The sequence below is a fragment of the Chelonia mydas genome, chromosome 19 (assembly GCF_015237465.2).
Source record: "Chelonia mydas isolate rCheMyd1 chromosome 19, rCheMyd1.pri.v2, whole genome shotgun sequence".
NCBI classification, from domain to species: Eukaryota; Metazoa; Chordata; order Testudines; family Cheloniidae; genus Chelonia; species Chelonia mydas.
This window is the reverse complement of record NC_051259.2, coordinates 6799006-6820492: the sequence shown is the minus strand read 5'-3', so window position 1 is coordinate 6820492 and position 21487 is coordinate 6799006. Positions and strand designations below refer to the sequence as shown.

Here is a 21487-nt window from a genome sequence, read left to right as displayed (position 1 = left end):
ATCGGGCACGAGGGTAGCACGAGGGACGCCCGACGGCGCTAGACTCGCCCGCCCGGCGAGGCCGGCACCGTGGGACTTCGGAGCCCGCGGGCCGCGATGCGGGGCAGGCGCTGCAGCCCGCCTGGCCGAGCGGACCGAGCGTCCGTGCCCGAGGGGCGCTCGGGGGAGCCTGAGCGGCGGCTCGGGACGGGGCTGCCCCGCCCCCGGCCGCTCCAAGCCCCGCGGCCAGCCCGGGACCTGCCGCCCCTGCCCGGTCCCCGTCCCGCTGCGCAGCCGCCGAGCTCCCGCCAGCCCCTCGGCTGCCCTTCCCGGCCCCTCACGGCGGCGCCCGGGCTACAAATGGCGCCCGCCTCGCTCTCCCTGCGAGCGCGGCTCGGCTGCGGGGAGCGCCCGCCTCGGGTCCGCCGAGCCCGCCGCTGCCGGGCCGGGGCCATGGCAGCGCCCGGCTGCGCCGCCGCCACTTACCGGCTAGGTTCCGCGGGCGGCAGCCGCCGGGCCGGAGAGAGCAGGAGGCGCGATCCGCGAACCCGCGGGCCGGGCTCTGTGTGGCTTCAATGCAAGTGGCGGGTCCCGCCGCCCCAAACCCTGGAAGCCCGAGCGCGAGAGAAACAAAAGGTACTTGCTGACGTGGGCGTTGGACAGAGACGCCCGAGGGCTGGGGACACAATTAAAGGGGCAACGCTCCGCTCGCAGCAGGCACAAGCCCGGCCGCTTCCTGGCAGCGTGGGCTGCATTTTCCTCCTCTCCCACCCGCAGTCCCACATGCTCCCCAGGAGGGAACGTGATGCCTAAGGGCCATTTTACACCGCCCCATGCCCGATTTCTGCGCCTTCCCCCGGCAGGGTAGGAGCGTCTAGAGTGCCCATCATGGCACACACTGACACAGGGGAAGGGGCTGTTTGGTTTTTCATTTTCCCCTTCCAGGTGCCCAGAAGAGAGAGACTGTCCCGTGACAGTGAAGTGTTTCCTTTTCAACAGGCAATTCACGGGAGCGTTTTAGGACACCAGCGAAAGGCTCCTTTGCTGGATGTGAACCGGGAGGTCCCTTCAACTTTCAAAATGAAATGACATCTCTTGTTCACAGTTGTAGAGACTGGATAGCTCTTCCCCCCCCACCCATTATAGACTCTCCCTGCATGGCCTAAGATTGCAGAGTGGGAGACAAGTCAACTTGTCACTTCATTTTCTTTTAAGCTATTTATTAGAATGCTTGGGATACAGATTGTCATTGTTTCACTTTCCTTGAAATGGGAATTGCAAATAATTATATGGATAGAAATGTTTATGTTTTCACTGTGTCTTCCATTATAATTCCCGCTGAAATGTTATACCCCTCAAGAAAAGCACTGTGACAAATTACAGCACTGATTCAGAAAATCCCACAGGGCCACCAGCAAACCATCTACTTAAATCATACACCTAACATATCTATGGGAAAAGGAACAATCATACTATGTTCTCATTGTTAGCATAATATTTATTTAATTTTTGTTTTGTTCTTTAGCTAGAAAAGAACTGGACTACATACAACAATATAAACATATATAGTACATATACAATTTAACATACAATAAAGACATTCAGTAATGCACCACTGTAGAAAAAAAGTTACAAAAAGCACTTAAAGATTTGTTCCCCATCCCTTGACAAGGGTAAATTGCTGCTGTGGTGGTGGTCTACATAAATTCTTAACTTTGGTTTCATTTATTTTTTACTCATCCACCTTGACACACACAAAAGTCTCAGATACGCTCGGAAACCTGGCAGCCAATGACAAAATGTCATAGCCACTTTCCTATTAGCAACTCATGGAAAATGTCCAGTTATAAATCTCCAAAGTTCTGCCTGTCTAGCATTGCTTCATCTATTGCACACTGAATTTTCTAGATAGTGTGCTGGTATCTTTAGTCAGACACTGAAAAGACCCTAGCTTTAGATAGAACTATTGTCCCTCAATGCTTATGGAACCAGGAGATAAGATGTCAGTTCTCCCACTTCCAAGATAACAGGTTGCCTTAGTGTTTTGGTTTTTTTTTAATTTCGCACCTTATTTGCTTTACATGGTGAAACAGAACTTTTTAAAACAAGAGTCAAATTTCTCCTGTATTCTTAATTTAACAGTTAATTCAAGAGAAAACAGAATTTAAATGTGAAAAATATACCAAGAATCAGACTTACAGAGAAAGTGGAGATAACTGAAGAATTTCAGGCACAAAGCAGATTCAGAATATAAACAAAATATTTTCTTTATAGCAATTAATACTATAGTAAGGTTTACTTCTGGTTAAACCAGTTGATCAATTTCAAGATGATGCATTACCCAGTAACCTGCAGAAAATGTTTGCAGCTATATTGGGCTTGGAAAGTGGAAAAGGTACAAAACACCCTTTACTGGGTCAAAAAGTAATTTACGGTATAGGATGCAATGGACAGACCTCTGCCTGAGTATTTTGACCCACCGAGGCTCTCATGTTCACCCAGAGGAATTTACAGGATTGGCACTTGAGTCAGAAGCTTTCAGGTCCAAAAAGTACCAATATCAGGCTCAAAAGCTGATGGATTAATTATTTCTTGATTTAGTGAACATTCTAGGTTTTGGTTTAATACCTGCTGATAAGACCTTCTGAGCTCCAAAAGCTAGGGTATTCTAAATATGTTGATCCACTAGATGTCACATAATCCACCTTACCCAGCAATAAAAGTTTAAAAATATCTTAGCTATTCTAAGGCAAACTTTCTAAAGTTTGCATGTGAACAATACGTAGTGTGTTTTAGGGTTTTTTGTGGTTTTTGGTTCCCCACCACCCCATTAGCTATTTGTGCTCAAACAAGAAAGTTGATCTGAATATCAGTGACAGTCAATTACACTAAAATTAAGTTTTAGTGTTCACATGATAAACTTCTGTTTTCAGAGGTATTGAATAACTAAAAGTTCAATGCATACTCAGTCTCACCATTCAAGAGCTTGGAGAACTTTTCAATCTGATTTGGACCCTAATCCTTACATGCATGCTTAGCTTTCTGCATGTTACTAGTCTCAGTCAATAGAGCCACACGTACATAAAGTTAAACATGTGTGTCAGTCTTTACAGGATCTGAGTCTTAGCAGTTAAGTTACAAGCATGAAAAAAGTATGGTTTCATGTACTTTGATGGTTTTCTTGTAAGTCAAAAAAAATTCTGCATCATGTTTTGCAGGTCCTTAGTTTAAGATGTGGAATACTGCCTCTGGGTATTTTGGGATGAATGTTTAAGTGGCGACGTACTGTATTTGTTGTTTTTATTCTGTTCCTGTGCATACACCATCTTAAAACAAAAATTTAAGAAGAAACAAAGTGTTACAGTCATTGTCAAGAGCCTGTGGTTTTAAAGAGCGCTCGAGTTGACCCTGGCAGCAGAGAACCAGTAACTATGGCCCTGACCTTATAACAAGATCCATTTAGGCAGGCTTGTATGCCTGCATGGAGCCATTGGCAGGATTGGAACTATATTTCTCTACTTACCTACATTCATTTAAGAACAAGTTAAACCTTAGGCTCCAATACACGTTTTTAAACACCTCCACCTATTTAGAGTCTGCAACAGTCCAAAAACTGATTGAAACGGACAAAAATTGACTCAGTGAACTAATTATGGCATATTATGTTAACAGTACTTTACACTTTCTAGTAAGGCTTTAAGATAAAAAAATAAACATAACATACATTAAAGTTTATAATGTACAAAGAGAAGAGGGACACCCAATTTAAATTTTGCTCCAAATTTTAGTTTGCAAAGAAACTTTTACAGTATGACCAACAAATATTTTCTCACATTAAGAATTCCAATGATAAAAGTTAGTTTTAAACATTTGAACAATGTTCATGGACAATTGAGGTGCTAAAGGAGCACTCAGAGAAAATAAAGTCATTGTGGAGAAACTAAATGAATTCTTTGCATCAGTCTTCACTGCAGAGGAGGTGAGGGAATTTCCCACACCTCAGCCATTCTTTTTAAGGGACAAATTTGAGGAACTGTCCCAGATTGAGGTGTCATTAGAAGAGGTTTTGGAACAAATTTATAAATTGAACAATGATAAGTCACCACGACCAGATGGTATTCACCCAAGAGTTCGGAAGGAACTCAAATATGAAATTGCAGAACTACTACGTGTGGTATGTAACCTATCATTTAAATCAGCTTCTGTACCAGATGATTGGAGGATAGCGAATGTGACACCAATTTAAAAAAAATACTCCAGTGGCTATCCCGGCAATTACAGGATGGTAAACCTAACTTCAGTACCAGGCAAATAGGTTGAAACTATAGTAAACAGAATTATCAGACACATAGATGAACACAATTTGTTGGGGGAAGAGTCAACGTGGCTTTTGTAAAGGGAAATTATGTCTCACCAATCTATTAGAATGTGGACAAGGGTGAACCAGTGGATACAGTGTAGTTAGATTTTCAGAAAGCCTTTGACAAGGTCCCTCACCAAAGGCTCTTGAGCAAAGTAAGCAGTCATGGGATAAGAGGGAAGGCTCTCTCATCGATCAGTAATGGTTAAAAGACAGGAAACAAAGGGTAGGAATAAATGGCCAGTTTTCAGAATGAAGAGAGGTAAATAGTGGTGTCCCCCAGGGCTCTGTACTGGGACCAGTGCTGTTCAACATATTCATAAATGATTTGGAAAAGGGTAAACTGAGGTGGCAAAATTTGCAGACAATATAAAATTACTCACGACAGTTAAGTCTAAAGCAGACTGCAAAGAATTACAAAGGAACCTCACAAAACTGGGTGATGGGGCAACAAAATGTCAGATGAAATTCAATGTTGATAAATGCAAAATAATGCACATTGGAAAACATAATCCCAAATATACATATAAAATGAGGGGTCTAAATTAGCTGTTACCACTCAAAAAAATCTTGGAGTCATTGTGGATAGTTCCCTGAAAACATCCACTCTGTGCAGTGGCAATCAAAAATAACAGAATGTTAGGAACCATTAGGAAAGGGATAGATAAGATGACAGAAAATACCATTCCTCTATATAAATCAATGGTACACCCACATCTTGAATACCGCATGCGAATCTGGTCTCCCCATCTCAAAAAAAAAAAAAAAAAAAAAAAATCCTACATATATCTATATAGGAAGTGGAAAAGGTACAGAGAAGGGCAACAACAATTATTAGGGGTATGAAACAGCTTCTGTATGAGGAGAGATTAAAAAGACTGGGACTTTTTAGCTTGGAAAAGAGACGCCTAAGAGGGGATATGATAGAGCTCTATAAAATCTTGACTGGTGTGGAGCAAGTGAATATGGAAATGTTATTTACTCCTTCACAAGAACTAGGGGTCATCCAAATGAAATTAGTAGGCAGCAGGTTTAAAAGAAACAAAAGAACATACTTCTTCATACAATGCATAGACAACTTCGTCGCCAGGGGATGTTGTGAAGGCCAAAAATATAACTGGTTTCGAAAGACAACTAATTAAGTTCCTGGAGGACTGGTCCATCAATGACTATTAGCCAGGATGGGCAGGGATGCAATGCCATGCTCCGAGTGTCACTAGCCTCTGTCAGAAGCTGGGAGTGGACAATAGGGTATGTATCACTCAATGACCGCCTGTTCTGTTCATTCTCTCTGAAGCCCCTGGCACTGGCCACTGTTGGAAGACAGGATATTGGGCTAGATGGAACTTTGGCTGACCCAGAATGGCCATTCTTATGTTTTTAACAATTCCCGTGCACTGTTTGAAACCCAAACATTGCAGCTCTAAGACCCCCGAATAAACAAAAGTTTTCATCGTCTAAACTGGGAGAAATGTAAAAAGTAAACTGGGTTTCTTAAATTTTCACTTAATCGAGGGGTTACAAAGCAACCAAATACATTTTTTTTAAAAAAAAATCAATGCTTCATCTGGATTTTTTAAAACCTATTATTGTTACAAGTAACATCCAAGAGGTTACTATAACAAAGAGATTAGGAGGGAAATTATTTATCTGTTTTTTGCAGTTTATTATGTGCATTTGACAACACAGTCAGTTTCACTGTTTCCCCAGAGGGTTGTGCAGGATCCCCCCACAGCAACAGGGGAAGGAAAAGTTATTTAAAAAAATAAAAATTAAAAATGAAACTATGATTGTAAAACCATAAAAGTAATTAGGAAGAATCAGTAGTACCTGAAAACACTTTAAAAAAATGACTAGATTTTAAAGTTGATAGCATCCTTTTAATCTTTCCTTGCCATTAGTTTGATTTTTGCTTGCATAGTGCCCATAGCCAGCAGTAGATGGATTGAATGTCGGAATTAAAAATTGAGTGTTGAGCCTTAACTTGGAGTTTCCTCAATTTAGTCAACTGGTGTATGTTTTATAAAGCATACCCCCCTTAACTAGGTTTACTTTCTACACAAGGCCAATAGTTTCAGACTCCTCCAGGTATCCACTGATGTAGTTAAATCAGCTGTTCAAATAAGGCTCAGCTCGTAAGAGTGTCTGTTAATTAGGTAGACTAAATTAAAGGACTCCAGCTATAAAGTTACTGTTCAAATTTCAGACAAATGAAATGACTCAGATTTGGAAGATTAATATTTACAAGTTCAATGCACCATTAATATCATTGCAGCATGTATTTCTTTAGTGAAAAACAGTGCAATTATGTGCAAACAAATAAATTAAGTATACTCCTAAACAGTGTAAATTATGCAGAGCTAAGAATTTAAGATATGTAGTTTTCGTGGCCTTTTAAAAACTTTGAGAGAAAAGATCACATTAGAAACAAGTCTAAGGACATTTTCTTTGATTCTTCATTCAGCACCATATGAATATTCTTTTAGAACAGCAGTGTCACTTTCTCAAAGCTTGTAAAGGCTGGATTTACATGGAAGATTTCAGGGAAACAGAATGGAACTGGGTGGGAAGCACAGCAAACACAGATCTACATAAACATCTGTCACAAGAAACTGAATAAAGTGTAACCTTTTCTACTAAACACTGAGGCTGAATTAAGGACCCACTGAAAAACAAAGTGGCACACTATGACAGATCAACAGAAATTGCAATTTTGCTGGTCACTTTCAAACTGCAACGTGATTGGAATCTCTCGCCCACCCCACCCCTTGCCCCAACGTTACACAAAACTTAACACAGTTCCATTCTCTATGCACAAGACACACAAGAAAAATTTCTAAAACCAAATGAAGCAGGCTGAATTCAAACAGCTGAAGGCCACTGCAGTATTTCCCACAGCTCTTAAATCCACTGCATACATGCCTTCACAAGAGCACTGATTTTCCCTCTTCTGAAGGTCTTCACAATTTCAGAGTTCACTAGTACATGCCTCAACATAGTTCTACAGTGTTTCTCTGATAAGCTAAATCACCAGAAAGATGCATTATAACACACTATCCAGCACCATATCCAATGAATATTCCAAGTCTATTGGCCTCTAATATTTACACTGAAGTGGCACCTCTCTGCCAGAATGACCATAGAGATCAGGATGCCATGCTGATGAAAAGTTAGGATGACTATTTACATTCCTACCCCACCTTCATTATGCAACTCAGTCCTCAATTGTCAAAAGTATGAGGACTCCTTTTAAAATGTTCTTACACAAAGTCCTTTGCTCAACTGATAAGCAGATAGAGAATACCATCGTGAACTTGGGTTGGCTGAGCAGTAACAAAGAAGTCATCGAAAAGACCACCCTCATGGGATTATATATAGGATTTTCAAAAGCGCTTATGTGATTTAGAAGCCCACTCTATAGGCCAGATTTTCAAAAGTGTTTAGCTCCCGAAATTGAAGTTAGATGTTCAGGAGAGCTCAGTTCCCATTTAGGCTCCTAAATGAAGTGGCCAGGGCTCTTTTGTAGATCCAGACACTCATTCAGGTGCCTAAATGGGAGTTGCTGGTGGTTGCTTAGTTCTTTTGAAAATCTGGCCCTCATACTAATTTGCTATGCTGATGAAACTATGACATTATCGTTCAGACACCAACTCCAATTTACAAACAATATGAAATAAGGACTATTGGAGAGGTTTTGTAACAAACTAAAAAACAAATACAAATAGCTTATTTTTAAAGGTGCGTTGCTCCTCTCAATTTAAGTTACAGAAAATAAATCCAGCAAGAAATGCAATATCTTCCAGAAAGATAGCACTTAAAGTAAGACTTCGAGTTTTGGGGAGACATTTCAAACAACTCTATTTACCTCTGATTTTTTGGGGGGGTTGGGTTTTTTTTTTTGCTACTTTGCTAGTAATTAAAGATAAACAGAGGCTTGTTTCATTTTTATTCATCCTATTTGATCTTGCAATGAAGTCATAATGCTGCATTTGTGATATCAGAATCACTTCTGTACAAGTAGATTGTGATATCACACCAGGATTATTGTCTTACTACAGGATGAAGCAAATAAAGAAGCTGAACTGTGGGGCAGAATGTTCTTATCCAATATGTGAAATAATTGCATGAGGTATACAGAAAATGACTGATTAAATCAGCTGCTTTTTATATAAAAATGTTCCATTTTATGTTTGCTCAGTGTAAAGTCTTCTGTAAAATATAAGAAAGGAAAACTGTCTTTTTAAGTGAGACGATCTTCTTGTGTCAGTGATGTCTGTCTGCAATCTTCTGTTCTAGCACTTGATCCAGAAAGTGAGGCCCAAGTACAGTGCTTTTCATTAACATTTACAAAGTTAAAAAGTACTATCTACATACAGTATGCACCTTCACTTCACAGAATCCTTCAGTATTGTATCTTCTTTAGTCTTAAGTTTAGCAGTAGCTTACCAAGAGCTCTTTACAGTTTCCCAGCTAATTTCATAGTTTACAGCAATTTGGTACTGGACAGGTAAATTAAGTAAAGTAATCTCACCTCCTTCAAAAGCCAACTTGTATCTATTCAACAAGGAAAATGTAGGGTCCAAGTTGGAATTTTAACAAGAGACAGTACCTGGATGAATTCATAAGACAATGAAAGGGTACAAACCATCATAGGAATCACCAAAGACTATTTTTTGACTACATAAGAAGAAAAAACTCTCATTAGGAAAAGGGAAGTTTGCATACAGGGAGTCTCTAATTTTACAAGGGGTCTCACCTGACTTCATGAAAAATACTTTGCAGGGATGGTGTTATATACGTAGCCCAGATTTTTCTTTGGAATTCTTCGGCTAGATCAGCAGTAAATCTGACTATTGAATCTACTAAAGAAACCACTTTTCTAGATTGCTAGGTTATAACTTCTACTTTAAATGGTTGAAAAATACTTAAGTCCTGGCTTGAGTGCAGGGGACTGGACTAGATGACCTCTCGAGGTCCCTTCCAGTTCTATGATTTTATGAAAAGAGGTGGGTAGTGCACTTACTGTTGCTTCAGTGACCAGTGCACTTTGGACACTATTTTACCAGATCATAGAATAAGTATTCTGTGTAGTTCTCAGGCCTGGACTACTGTCTAATGGGCATTAAAGATAGACCAGAAGAATCATAGCCCAAGCTCTGTTGTTCTCCAGGGATGGAAATGTAGTGAAAACTGCCCAAAAATAGAAGCTTGCTCTCTAAGTACATATATGAACAAACACGTGTGAAGATTCTCTACTGAATATGCTTCCCTCTGTAGCATATTTGTTATCCTGGTAATTTACCATGGTTTCCAGGTCAAATCCTATTCTAAACTTTTAAAATTAAACAGTTAGGATTTACAGTTTCAGATAGGACTTTCCTAGCATAAGAAGGACAAGAATGTAAAATAGTTTAGAGAAGTCCAAGATTAAGGATGAAAACTACGTTTATTTTCTTCACATCTCTTCCTAGAAAGATGATGGTGCCCCCTTGAGACCAGGATTGGGGGACTATGGTAGCATTGTGGAAGGAAACTCAGTATCAAACGATCATGATGATCCTTCCCTCATAGCCAGGGTACAGAAGCACAACAGGTGATTGCAAGGAGACAGCCTCTGCTCACCCAGGACAGGAAATTCCCTCAGAATTCTAGTGCACAGCACTGAAAAGTTAAAAAATATTTCAAAATTCCAAAATCCAGTTCTTCCCACCAGTTCTATCAAAACTGGAATTTAGTAATAAAAAACACACAGTTCCACAAAACTGGTTAAATATGCAGTTTTCTGCTGTAGAATGACCAATCACAGGGGAGACACTTTAAATCTGCCCACCCTCCTTTTGTTACTACATAAGTGCCTCTCGGTCTGATAAGCTTCTATGGATCTCCTGCTTATCATCAGCATCATCGTCATCAGCTGGATCATTTTCCTCACCAGATTCGACATATATAGGCCAATCATTGTCTGTATCACCCTTTTCTTGACCTTCTGATGAAGGTTCCATCAGACTGAGGTTAATGGGCATTGAATCCTCATGCGTAGTCGTTACACAAGTGCAGCTGTCACACAAGCCAAAGCGTCGTAATCCCTGCGATAGGCTACTTGTGAACGTTCTTCTGCAACCCTTGCAGATAATTGGCTTGTTTGATCGGTGCACCTGATCAATGAGAAATAAAACATCATTGTAAAAGTGGTTGGCCTATCTTGTTGCTTTAGCCCTTTTTGGGGATGCTGCTTCCATATATTCCAAGGCGAAACACACAGCAGCATTTACCAAACTTGCAGGGCAAATGATCACATCACCTTTCTAAGAACAAAGGTTTTGGACTAATATAATTGTATTGCATTAAATGTCAATTTCTTAGTCTTAACCATTGCCCAGTTAACCTTACCTATTGAGAGCAGAATCATTCTATCTTCTACTGTACTTTAGAACAGCCTTAAATCAAAATGTGACACATATACATTCTTTACACACATCAGCAGAATGACTGAGAAACACTGAACACAGGAGCTTACTATTTATTTTTAAATCTGCTTCTGAGAGATATCTGCTTTCATCAAACTTACACTCAGAGCATGACTCCGAAGGTGCTCCTGCCGGGTGAAGCGTTTGCCGCACGTCTCACAAGGGTAGGGTCTCTCGCCTGTATGAGAGCGAATGTGCCGTTTTAGTATTCCCTTCTGCTTAGCGGTGTAGGGACAGAACGGGCATTTGTGGAGCTTGATTGGCACAACTAACACATCACCTTTTAAAAAGAAAACAATATATTTTAGACAATTCAACAAAGTTAGCTAGGTTGCTCGTTACAATCCTTGCCTGCAAGCTAGGGCCAGAATATTCACATATTTTTCCTCTTTGTATTTGACTCACTTGGATGGTTTGTTTTTTTTTTTTAATTTTATGGTCTCTTTTTTAAAAGCTTATGGAGCTGCAGGTTCTTAGAACCCTTGAAAATCAGGCAATTTTAAAATAAATTTAATAAATTGGCAAAATTGGTTTCTGGTGTGATGTGTTTGCTAGACTATGCTCAATATGTGAGCCATTGAAAGCTTCTTGTTATTTGCAAATTTATTTTTGAAAAAGGTGTCATATTAACAGCACTGGAAACTAAAGTCTTTAATTTAGCCACAGAAAAGTGCACAGGCACTAGCAAGTTTTCCAATATGCTATAATAATGGGTGTCAATTTAGACACAGAGGGACCATCCCTAGAGGTAATTTATGCCTCTGTCCCCATTCAAGTCTTAGTAGGCTTTCTACTGGGACTAATAGGAGTCTTTCATCTCTAATACGTTTGCTGTTGTTTTTTTTTTCCAGTAAAATATGCCTAGATTGAGAATATACACATACAATTAAACATTGATAAAATTCATGTGAGAAGATGCAAAAATTGAGAATTGTATTTGAAGATTACATTTTTAAATAAAAATTGGCATTACTTGATGGTAGCCAATACATGACTGACTAGAGATGTCCTTTGTAACATGACTAGGATTGGGTGGTGATGTTAAGAGACTAAAAAGTGTGCGTTGCTTTCCTGAATCAGCGTGTAAAATACTTTAAACACATCCTTAACGTTAAAGCGCCCCCCTGAAGTCAGGCACCCCACTGAAGTCAATGTGACTTAAGTGCATGATTAAAGTTATGCATACACATAGTCCTTTGCTGTACTGGCACCTCAAAGATTAAATAATATCTTTTTCAATAAATATCAAAATCAGTTAGACCCTAATAATTCATGTGTAGACATATACATATGTACATATACACACAAGCACACACACACACACTTTCAAAAACAAGATATCTGAGACTCATTCCGCAACTTTAGCTACCAGGACCTGCGATCAGCGTTCTGTCTCTCCCTTGAAAGAGCTGAATACATCACAAGAACCTAAACCAGCATAAAGAATAGTTTCCTGTTCTACTTTAGGTGCTAGTGACGTCAATTTTTTTAAGAGAAACATAGAACCCTGAATGTATATTTAAAATACATATTTCTAGTGTTAAAGTTTCTAGCAAATTCTGTTATTGATGATTTATCAGGTTTTATGTGTATTTTCACTTTTAATGCTAGATTAACAATTTGAAGAGTTTTACTTGAAAAAAACAGCAATGGAACATAATATTATCCTATTAGATGTCTACTATGCTACAGCATTTTGGAAGCAGTAGATGTTATTGTAACAGAATCCTGCCATTAAATATTTCAATTATGCTGACTGACTTAATGATTTTATCAGATGAACATTGATTCACTACACAGTGAGAGTTCCTTACGGACCCGCTGAACTCTAAGTGGTTTTAAGAACACACTTGTGTGCTTGAGCTAGTGATGGCATAAACGTAGCTTTACTTTCTACAGCATACACTATCTTTGTGAATAACTCCTATTGCCTACATCATTATTTTTTAACTTGGCGAATTATGAATGGCTATGAACTGAGGTGTACTTCAGACAATGAGTAGAGCCCACCTTAAAGGACAGTTTTTGAAAGGTAAACAGAGACAGTATTCGGGAAAAGAAATAGTCCCCCAACTTTATTACAAGCAGATGAAGACCCAAAATCGTTAGCCATCTTAGGAAATGGGTATATTTACAAGAGCTTTTTCTCCTTCAGGTCCCTGAAGGTGCTGTCACATAGCCTTCCTGCTGGTGCTGAGAAATCCCAGCATGCATTTGGGCTAGTGAAAGCAGCAGCCCTGATGATCAGCAATGGAGAAGGAAGTCTGTCTCTAGAGGGAAAATATGCAGTGTAGTTAATATTCTGCCTCTCAGTGTTTATAGCATAACCAACATGGGACTATCAGTTTGCCTTTCTGAATCTATAACAACTCTTGTTCATAATGTGACGTTGCATTCCATATGTTTTATGGAAATATGTTTATAAGTGTGAATATGATGCAACTGGAATATGCTTTATGCAAAAGGTCTCTTGTAAGGTATCATAACAAATGTTTTAACTTATTGAATATATTCCTCCTATTTGTATGCCATGTATCATCCTTGTATCTGAAGCTAGAAATATGAAGTATAACTCTGAGGTCCTATTGTAATTATGCAAAGTGTGGGCCATTAACGGTGGTTTAGAATTTTGATGGCTCCCATTGACTAGGACAATTGGTTGTAAATGGCTGTTTACTTGAAAAATTCCTGTGTATTGTGTGCCAGCTCATGGGTAATGAAGAATGAGGTCACATAGGATATGTGACCAGGTCACAGGACAGCGGAATCATCTTAAATCTGGTACTTTTCCATTTAGAAGGAGGGGTGGGGACCCAGAGAGACAAAAGATTCCCGCCTTCGGTCAAAACTATAAAAGGGAGTGGAGCAGGACAAAGAGGCTTCCAGTCATGAGAAAACCCCTAGTTTCCACCTAAGATGCCTGCTGGAACAAACAAGGACGGTACTAGGGGAAAGGATTGGGCCCAGACTAGGAAGGAGTCTAGTCTGTGAAAGAAGCTTATTGGAACATCTCTGAGGGTGAGATATTATCTGTAATCAGTTTCTTAATGTATTAGGCTTAGACTTGCGTGTTTTGTTTTATTCTGCTTGGTGACTTACTTTGTTCTGTCTGTTATTACTTGGAACCACTTAAATCCTACTTTTTATACTTAATAAAATCATTTTTGTTTATTGATAAACCCAGAGTAAGTGATTAATACCTGGGGAAGCAAACAGCTGTGCATCTCTCTCTATCAGTGTTATAGAGGGCAGACTATTTATGGGTTTACCCTGTATAAGCTTTATACAGAGCAAACGGATTTATTTCGGGTTTGGATCCCGTTGGGAACTGGGTGTGTGGGTGCTGGAGATAGGTGACCTGCTGAGCAGTTTTTGGTTAAAGTCTGCGGCTTTGTGGACCAGACCTGGGTCTGTGTTGCAGCAGGCTAGCGTGTCTGGCTCAACAAGGCAGGGTTCTGGAGTCCCAAGCTGGCAGGGAAAACAAGCTCAGAGGCAAATCTCAGCACAACAGGTGAAAGTCCCAAGGGGGTCTCTGTGACCGAACCTGTCACACATAATGCTAACAGTTATAAGAGGTAAAGCTTTTCTTACATTCATCTTTCATTCCAGTGTTGTCCCAAATTATGCTACCACCATTAGACTCCAAAATACCTATTTCAAATACAAGTTTTTAGATCAGAAATACTTACCTTCCAAATGCTGCACTGAACAAAATGAGTGCAGCTTTCTTTTGAAGTCCAGAACAATAGTTTATTTTGCTGTTGCATAAAATTCAGCAATATTTTCCTGTGAAGTATACTGAACAAGAATGAGAATAACCGTTCAATTAACATAGAAAGTGATACAAATAAACAGCTTCCTCATCTGTTATACAGACATTATCTAGAGCCTCGGGAATTCTCATCTCACCTGTATCCTCACCATACCAGTCGCTGTGAATGTCCATCATGGAACTCATGGCCACCCCTGCATCTTCTGGCCTACCCTCAAAGCCCCGAACAAAGTGATGAACTACATCATCTTTTCTTTGAGCTGCACTGTTGCGTAGCAGGGCCTCCAGGAACTGTTTCATATGGTAGTTATTACAGGCCAAGTCCATTGCCTGGCCACTGTGCAGCCCCTCTTCCATCTGCTCAAGAGATAATGGAGTTGGATACTGCTGTAGTCGTTCACCCACTTCTACTTCCACTTCATCAGAGTCAAATTCTACTTTTGGTTCTACTACCCCTTTGGGCAGAGAAGAATTAATGTCATCTGGAGAATCACTGCTTACAGGGTCTCTCACCACAAGTTCCATTGGGTGGCAGCTGCTACATTCACCACAGGGAGGATCTCTCTGACAATCAGAAATCCTTTCCTTTTCTTGCAGAGAAGAGATGGAGGCAGAGCACTGGCTCTTTGTACCATAAGAAGTGCCCTCTCTGGCAGAACTAGAGCTTCCACTATCAGCCTGATAGAAAGCAGCTTCTCTCTCTATTTTTCTGCAAATATCTAGCGACGACCTGATGTAAGTTTTGCAAAAATTGACCACATCAGTCATCTGCAAGTAGCTAGCTGCTGACATGACTTCAATAACATTTTCCCCACAAAGATCCAGCTTCCCTGAATAAAGGAAATCTAGGATGATGGAGAAGGCCTCTGAAGTAACAATGTCCAAAGAAGCAGTGCTGTGTCGCCCACTGTCTTGAATGTAATGAATCAATAAGGCTCTGAAGTAGCCACTATTAGCAAACAGAATGTTCTTGTGAGCTTTGAAGATCCTGCCTTCCACAATAATACTGCAGTCACAAAAAAAGTCCCTCTTTCTTTGCTCATTGAGCTCTCCCAAGAGCTTCGTGTAATATGACTGCATCTCCATTTCTCCTATTGCTGCTTCTGATCACTGACAAGAAGAAACAAAGAGAGAACATTAGAGCAGAAATTCTTCTCCCTTTGTGGAATCAATCAAAACCTATCACTGTTTTCTCTCCCTCCAAAAACAAACAAACCCCTCCCTCCCCGCAACAACCTGGCCTATAGTCATATTCAGACTCTGGAAAACTGGAATTTTTTTTAAACCTGAAGTCACTGTAACATTCCAACTACAACAGTACACGTCCAATTATTATTAGCATTACCACAGCACCAAGGAGCCCTACTCATGGGCCAAAAGCCCATTGTACTAGGCACTGTGCAAACACAGAACAAAAAGATGGTCCCTGCTCTAAAGAGCTTACAATTTAAATAGAGTAGCCTCTGTCATTTCTTAGTGGACAACGCACTAGCTTCACAAATTTAGTATCCTATATCCCAACTCAGCCAACCTATCACAGACACATGGCAAAGATGCAGTGACTGCGTACAGTGCTCCAAAGAGTCAGAACAATTCTAAACTTCAGATAGTCTGAGATGGTATCTGCTTTTAATAAAACTTTCAGTAAAACTGATTCCAGGGTAAAATTACAACCTGCCCTGAGAACAGTTTTTGAACATACCGTTACCAAAGTTCACCTTTTTTTTTTTTTATGTACTAGTTGTCTCATTGGATGAGATTACATGCACCGCCACTGACATTAATCCCTTATTCTTTATAAAAAAGCAGACACGATTATTTTTCTGATATTTGCAGTCAAGGGTGAAACTGGCATAGGCTGGTTGCTCAGGGGCACCTCTGGTGGAAAAGCTGATGAAAACTGGAAAGGCTTAAACATAACAATACATTTTACTTATTTAAGGCTTTCTGCTTGAGAATTTCAGAGAACTTTACAAGCATGAAGTCTCCCAACGCTCCTGTGGGACTGGAAGCGCTATCCCCATTTTACAGGTAGGGGAATTGAAGAACTGAGCTTAAGCATCCCACAGAAAGTCTGTGGTAGCGCTAGGAACCCAGCTCATTTTACTCCCGCTCCTGCCTTTCAGCCAGGCGCTCTTGTGGCAGTCTGTGGGCATGATTTGGCACTGTAGGTTTTATGCTCTTTGGAGCCGAAGTCTCTCCCTTGGGTTAAAGGGGGAAATGCCAAGTCGGCTGGAGAGGAGCCAGCCCTGCCCACCCCAGCAGAACAAACACTCATGGGGCATCTCAGCAGGGCCGAGTCCCTGCAGCCCCCCCCTTTTCCCCCCGAGGGATGGGCAGCCCACCAGACTCCGCAGGGTCGGTGCTGTCTCGGGTCCGTCGCCTCCCCGCCCCCCAGGATACCCCCCCCCCTCACGGGACTGAGCCCTGCCGCCCCTCCCTGCGGGGAAAGGAGTGGGGCCCCAGCCCCACTGGGCAGCCCCTCCCCCAGCTCTGTGCAGTGTGTGTGTGTGTGGGGGGGGGATTCATGCCGCTCAGCCCCCCGCCCCCCAGCCACACCCCGAACCCGGGCTCGGCAGAAGCTTCGCCCCGCACCGACCTGCCCCGTCCCGTCCCCTCCTGAATGAAAAATGGGGAATCTCCCCTCTCCCTCTCACCTTTACCCGGCCCCTCGCGCAGCGCTACCGAACCTGACGCACGCGCCGGGCCGGGCCCGCCTCCTCGCCGCACCTCCCCAGCCCAACCCACCAACCCCGCGGCGGGACAGGCCAAGAGGCGGTGCCTCCTTCCCAGCAAGGTAGTGTGCGCCCTTCCCGGCCACCCGCCTGCAGCCCCGCGGAGCATGCGCCCTTCGCCTCGGCCGCCTCCGGGCTTGGAGTGCCCTGCTGTGATTCTCTTCGCGGGGCAGGGGCCAGGGAAAGGGACTACACATCCCAGCATGCACCGCGAGGGCCCGATCTCCTGGGCTGCTGGCTGGGGCTCCCGGGCGGTGTTGGGGGGTTCGCTGCAGAGGGATAGCTCAGTGGTGTGAGCATTGGCCCCCTAAACCTAGGGTTGTGAGTTCAATCCTGGAGGGGGCCATTTAGGGATCCGGGGTGAAAATTGGGGATTGGTCCTGCTTTGAGCAGGGGGTTGGACTAGATGACCTCCTGAGGTCCCTTCCGAGCCTGATATTCTATGATTTCATGGAGGTGTTGCTCGAGGTGGGCTGGGCTCTCAGTGTGGGATGGGGTGAAGGCGTTTAAGATCAGTATTGTTTGGGGTCCCTGGTGTGCTCTTTACATCGCCAGGACTGACTACCACCTCTCATCCCCAGGGAGCCTAAAGCATGTCACACATTTAATAGGATGCGCACAGACTGTGTGTCCCCGATGCACCAAACCTGGCTAAATGTCACCGGCAAGAAAATGAAAGGAATAGTCGTATACACCAGAGTCGGGGATTTGAGAGTCCCGCTTCACGAAGCCACCAAATGTCAGTTGTCCCCTACACATACATCAATCCCCATATAGGGCTGCCACCTTTCTAATCGCACAAAACTGAATACCCTTGCCCCGCCCCTTCTCTGAGGGCCCGCCCCCACTCCCTCCATTTCCCCCCCCTCTTGCTTGCTCTCTCAGGTTCCACCTGGGGGGCAGGCTCCTGGGTGGGGCCAGAAATGAGGGGTTCAGGCAGGGGAGGAAGTAGGCTGGTACAGCTACTGGCCTGTACTCAGCCAATGTTAAAGTGCTGCCGTGGCAGAGCTTTAATGTCACTGCCCCTTTGCTCCCCCCACCCCCCATCTGTGGTGCAGCAGAGCTAAGGCAGGCTCCCTGCCTGCCCTGGCTCCTCGCTGCTCCTGGAAGCAGCCAGCATGTCCGGCCCCTAGGTGGAAGCGCGGCCAGGCGGCTTTGCGCAGTGTGTGCTGCCCACATCCTCAAGCACCGGTCCCACAGCTCCCACTGGCTGCGGTTCCCGGCCAATGGGATCTGCGGAGCCCGCACTCGGGGCGGGGGCAGCACACGGAGCTTTCCTGATCACACCTGTGCCTAGGGACTGCAGGGACATGCCGGCCACTTCCGGGAGCTGCGTGGAGCCTGGTCAGGCAAGGAGCCTGCCTTAGCACCACTGCACTGCTGACCGGACTTTGAACAGCCCAGTCAGTGGTGCTGGCTGGAGCCGCCAGAGTCCCTTTTTGACCGGGCGTTCCAGTCGAAAACCAGACGGCTGCCAACCCTACCCCCATATATAATCACTTTTCTTCTCACCATCAGTTTTCATACTTCCCTCAGTATATTATTTCTTTTTGTAGTCCACTAATTTTTTCTCCCTTTCGAATCTATACCTTCCTACAGTATTAGTCCTTGCCCAATGCCACTTCCTACTCCCCACCCACTCCAGTAATCTTCCCTGCCAGACCTAATTTCTTGCTCCTGCCCCAGTCCCTTATTTCTCACACTTACCCCTCACATTTCCTCTCCACAGTCCCTCAGCTCTCTCTCTCTCTCTCCACCTTCCCTTTGCTATTTTACTTTATTTCCACTGTCCTGCATCTTCATCTACCCTTCAATTAATAACCAAGAGTTTTGTACACTCCTCATTTCCACTAAGCAGATAAATGAATTTATGAATTTGCTATAAAATGAATTGTGAACTCCCTTCACTAATAAGCAATGCGTAAACAGCATACCCTTCACAGAATACACACTGGTCACTCAGCAATGAAGAAAATCTGTAGAACTCAGGGACTGTGCAAGAAAGAGGAGGAGAGCTAAGCCGGAGGGAAAAGGAAAATGAAGCAGGGTACAGATGCTCTTACATGGCATGTTTCCCAGTAAGAAATCACATCACTGTTTGCCACATAAGTTAATGTTGCTCAAATTCTCCTACGCGGCCTCCAAATCCCAGTGGAGAGAGCAGAAGCATGAAGCAGCAGGCAGGGAACCAATAGCAGAGCAGCAAGTGACCTAGCTCTGCTGCCATTTTCAGGGGGCAGTACAGGGAGACAAGGACATGCACATATTGTCTGAGATCACCAGGATTTCAGCAGTTATCTTCAAAAAGAACAGGAGTACTTGTGGCACCTTAGTGACTAACAAATTTATTTGAGCATAAGCTTTAATGGGCTACAGCCCACTTCATCGGATGCATAGAATGGAACATATAGTAAGAAGATATATATATACATACAGGGAACATGAAAAGGTGGTGTAAGAGGCTAATTAATTAAGATGAGCTATTATCAGCAGGAGAAAAAAAAACTATTGTAGTGATAATCAAGATGGCCCATTTAAACAGTTGACAAGAAGGTGCGAGGATACTTAACAAAGGAAAATGGATTCAATATGGGTAATGACCCAGCCACTCCCAGTCTCTATTCAAACCCAGGTTAATGGTATCTAGTTTGCATATTAATTCAAGCTCAGCAGTTTCTCCTTGGAGTCTGTTTTTGAAGCTTTTCTGTTGCAAAATTGCCAGATTTTTTTCTCCTGCTGATAATAGCTCATCTTAATTAATTAGCCTCTTACTCCACCTTTTCATGTTCCCTGTATGTATGTATATATATCTTCTTACTATATGTTCCATTCTATGCATCCGATGAAGTCTTTCCAAATACAGCATCAGCATTCTTAACCCTTTCATTATTTACTTCTGCTACTTTTCAAATGTTTCCTTTACCACCAATCTGTTTGTTTATTTAGAAATACAATGGATTTTAATACAAAAAGTTTTATGAAAATAGAGCTTATAAAGGAGAAAGCTTTACTATTCAGTGATCCTATCTCGGGAAGTGTAAAATGTGCCATATCTTCATGTAGGCCAGATGAAAATTCATAAGATTGGTGGCAAAATAGTTGATCAGTGGAGCCAACTGAATCCAAACAGCATAAATCTTAGGTCTATAATATTACAACAAAGCTGGATCCCTATTAATCTTCACGCTAGGCTAGGTACAGAATACCCATTGGCTAAAAAGAAGTCTACCAGCTCTCCTGGCCAGCCACATTGCTGCAAAATGCAGCTGACTAGAATTGTGGTCTCTAAAGTTGTTAGACACCAGATTTTCAGAGTTTGAGAGCCTCCTTGGTTTTACTGTGCTGTTAATCTGAATTCCATAAAAGCAGACTCACTGCCCTCAAACTAGTCGGCCTTTCTTCTGACCAAGGAGGCATTGTTTCTGAGTGTTCATTCAGGACAAATAGACTAGTTGTTTAAGAACTTCACATGGAAAATTCTTCTCTGAAAAATCATATAATTATCCTGGAAGTCTGATAATGGGATGGGAGATTGTTGTCCTAAAAGGTTTTGGAGCACTCACGAACCAATCTGAGGGCAAATGTTAATTTGTTTATATATGGAATAGCTTCCGTCATACTTAAATTCTTCCCTACTTACAGAATCATTCTAAGTCTAATACAAAATGTTTGGATTCTCTCCTCCCTCTTCTATATTAACTATCTTGCTAGTACCCACTGTGTCTATTCTAATGCTGATGTGCTCTGCCTGTCTCTAGTCTAGATGATTATTCTTCCTGGTGCTCTATGTGTTAGTTATTAACAGTCATTCTCTCCCAGCGTGGCAGAGTGGTACATTAACTAGCGTGGTTTAGAACTATAATGGAAAAGAACATCGAAACTTTCTCTCCTGTGAAAATCTACATGCTGCCCCCTGCAATTAGAATGAATCAGTCTGTGACCTTCTATGACCTCTTTATAACCTTTCAACTCCACCTGCTAATAAGTCATCATTGACTTAAATTTATTTTAATATTCCCAACAATATATGATCACATATAACTGCTTTGGAAACTGTTATCATCTCCAAATTCTAAATATTTAGTAGTGTTTTGTAATATAAAATAAACATATGTTCTAAAACTACAATATAAAAGCTTTAATTCCATCAAGGAGCTTTGATTCAAATATTTTG

At 42.2% G+C, this 21487-nt stretch overlaps 2 protein-coding genes across 4 annotated transcripts; one reads left to right on the top strand and one right to left on the bottom strand.

Moving 5' to 3' along the window:
- The first annotated feature begins 56 nt into the window (after positions 1 to 56).
- LOC122463302 (translation initiation factor IF-2-like) lies at positions 57 to 1597 on the top strand. The gene is made up of 2 exons (XM_043532038.1): positions 57 to 615; positions 979 to 1597. The coding sequence occupies exons 1-2, from the start codon at positions 97 to 99 to the stop codon at positions 1066 to 1068; spliced, it is 609 nt and encodes a 202-aa protein (XP_043387973.1). The 5' UTR covers positions 57 to 96; the 3' UTR covers positions 1069 to 1597.
- ZBTB8B (zinc finger and BTB domain containing 8B) lies at positions 1460 to 17339 on the bottom strand. 3 transcript variants are annotated; one of them, XM_043532037.1, is made up of 5 exons: positions 17236 to 17339; positions 14716 to 15688; positions 10908 to 11086; positions 10272 to 10494; positions 1460 to 3305 (listed from the first exon to the last, which is right to left on the bottom strand). In XM_043532037.1, exons 2-5 carry the CDS (start codon positions 15662 to 15664, stop codon positions 3280 to 3282), a joined length of 1377 nt encoding a protein of 458 aa, XP_043387972.1. In that variant the 5' UTR covers positions 15665 to 15688; positions 17236 to 17339; the 3' UTR covers positions 1460 to 3279. The 3 variants fall into 3 exon arrangements, with proteins under 3 accessions (XP_043387972.1, XP_007067637.1, XP_043387971.1); XM_007067575.4 differs by lacking the exon at positions 1460 to 3305 and having other exon boundaries at positions 5890 to 10494; XM_043532036.1 differs by lacking the exon at positions 1460 to 3305 and having other exon boundaries at positions 5890 to 10494; positions 17178 to 17273.
- Positions 17340 to 21487: the final 4148 nt, after the last annotated feature.

Bases quoted from the DNA above. Each gene is read 5' to 3' on its own strand.
- LOC122463302 (XM_043532038.1), top strand. From the start codon at position 97: ATGCGGGGCAGGCGCTGCAGCCCGCCTGGCCGAGCGGACCGAGCGTCC. The intron at 616-978 runs GTACTTGCTGAC...CCTTTTCAACAG, and splicing joins GAGCGCGAGAGAAACAAAAG to GCAATTCACGGGAGCGTTTT.
- ZBTB8B (XM_007067575.4), bottom strand. From the start codon at position 15,664: ATGGAGATGCAGTCATATTACACGAAGCTCTTGGGAGAGCTCAATGAG. The intron at 11,087-14,715 runs GTGAGATGAGAA...TCTTTTTAAAAG, and splicing joins CTGGTATGGTGAGGATACAG to GTGATGTGTTAGTTGTGCCA. The intron at 10,495-10,907 runs GTAAGTTTGATG...CTCATTGATCAG, and splicing joins TTCGGAGTCATGCTCTGAGT to GTGCACCGATCAAACAAGCC.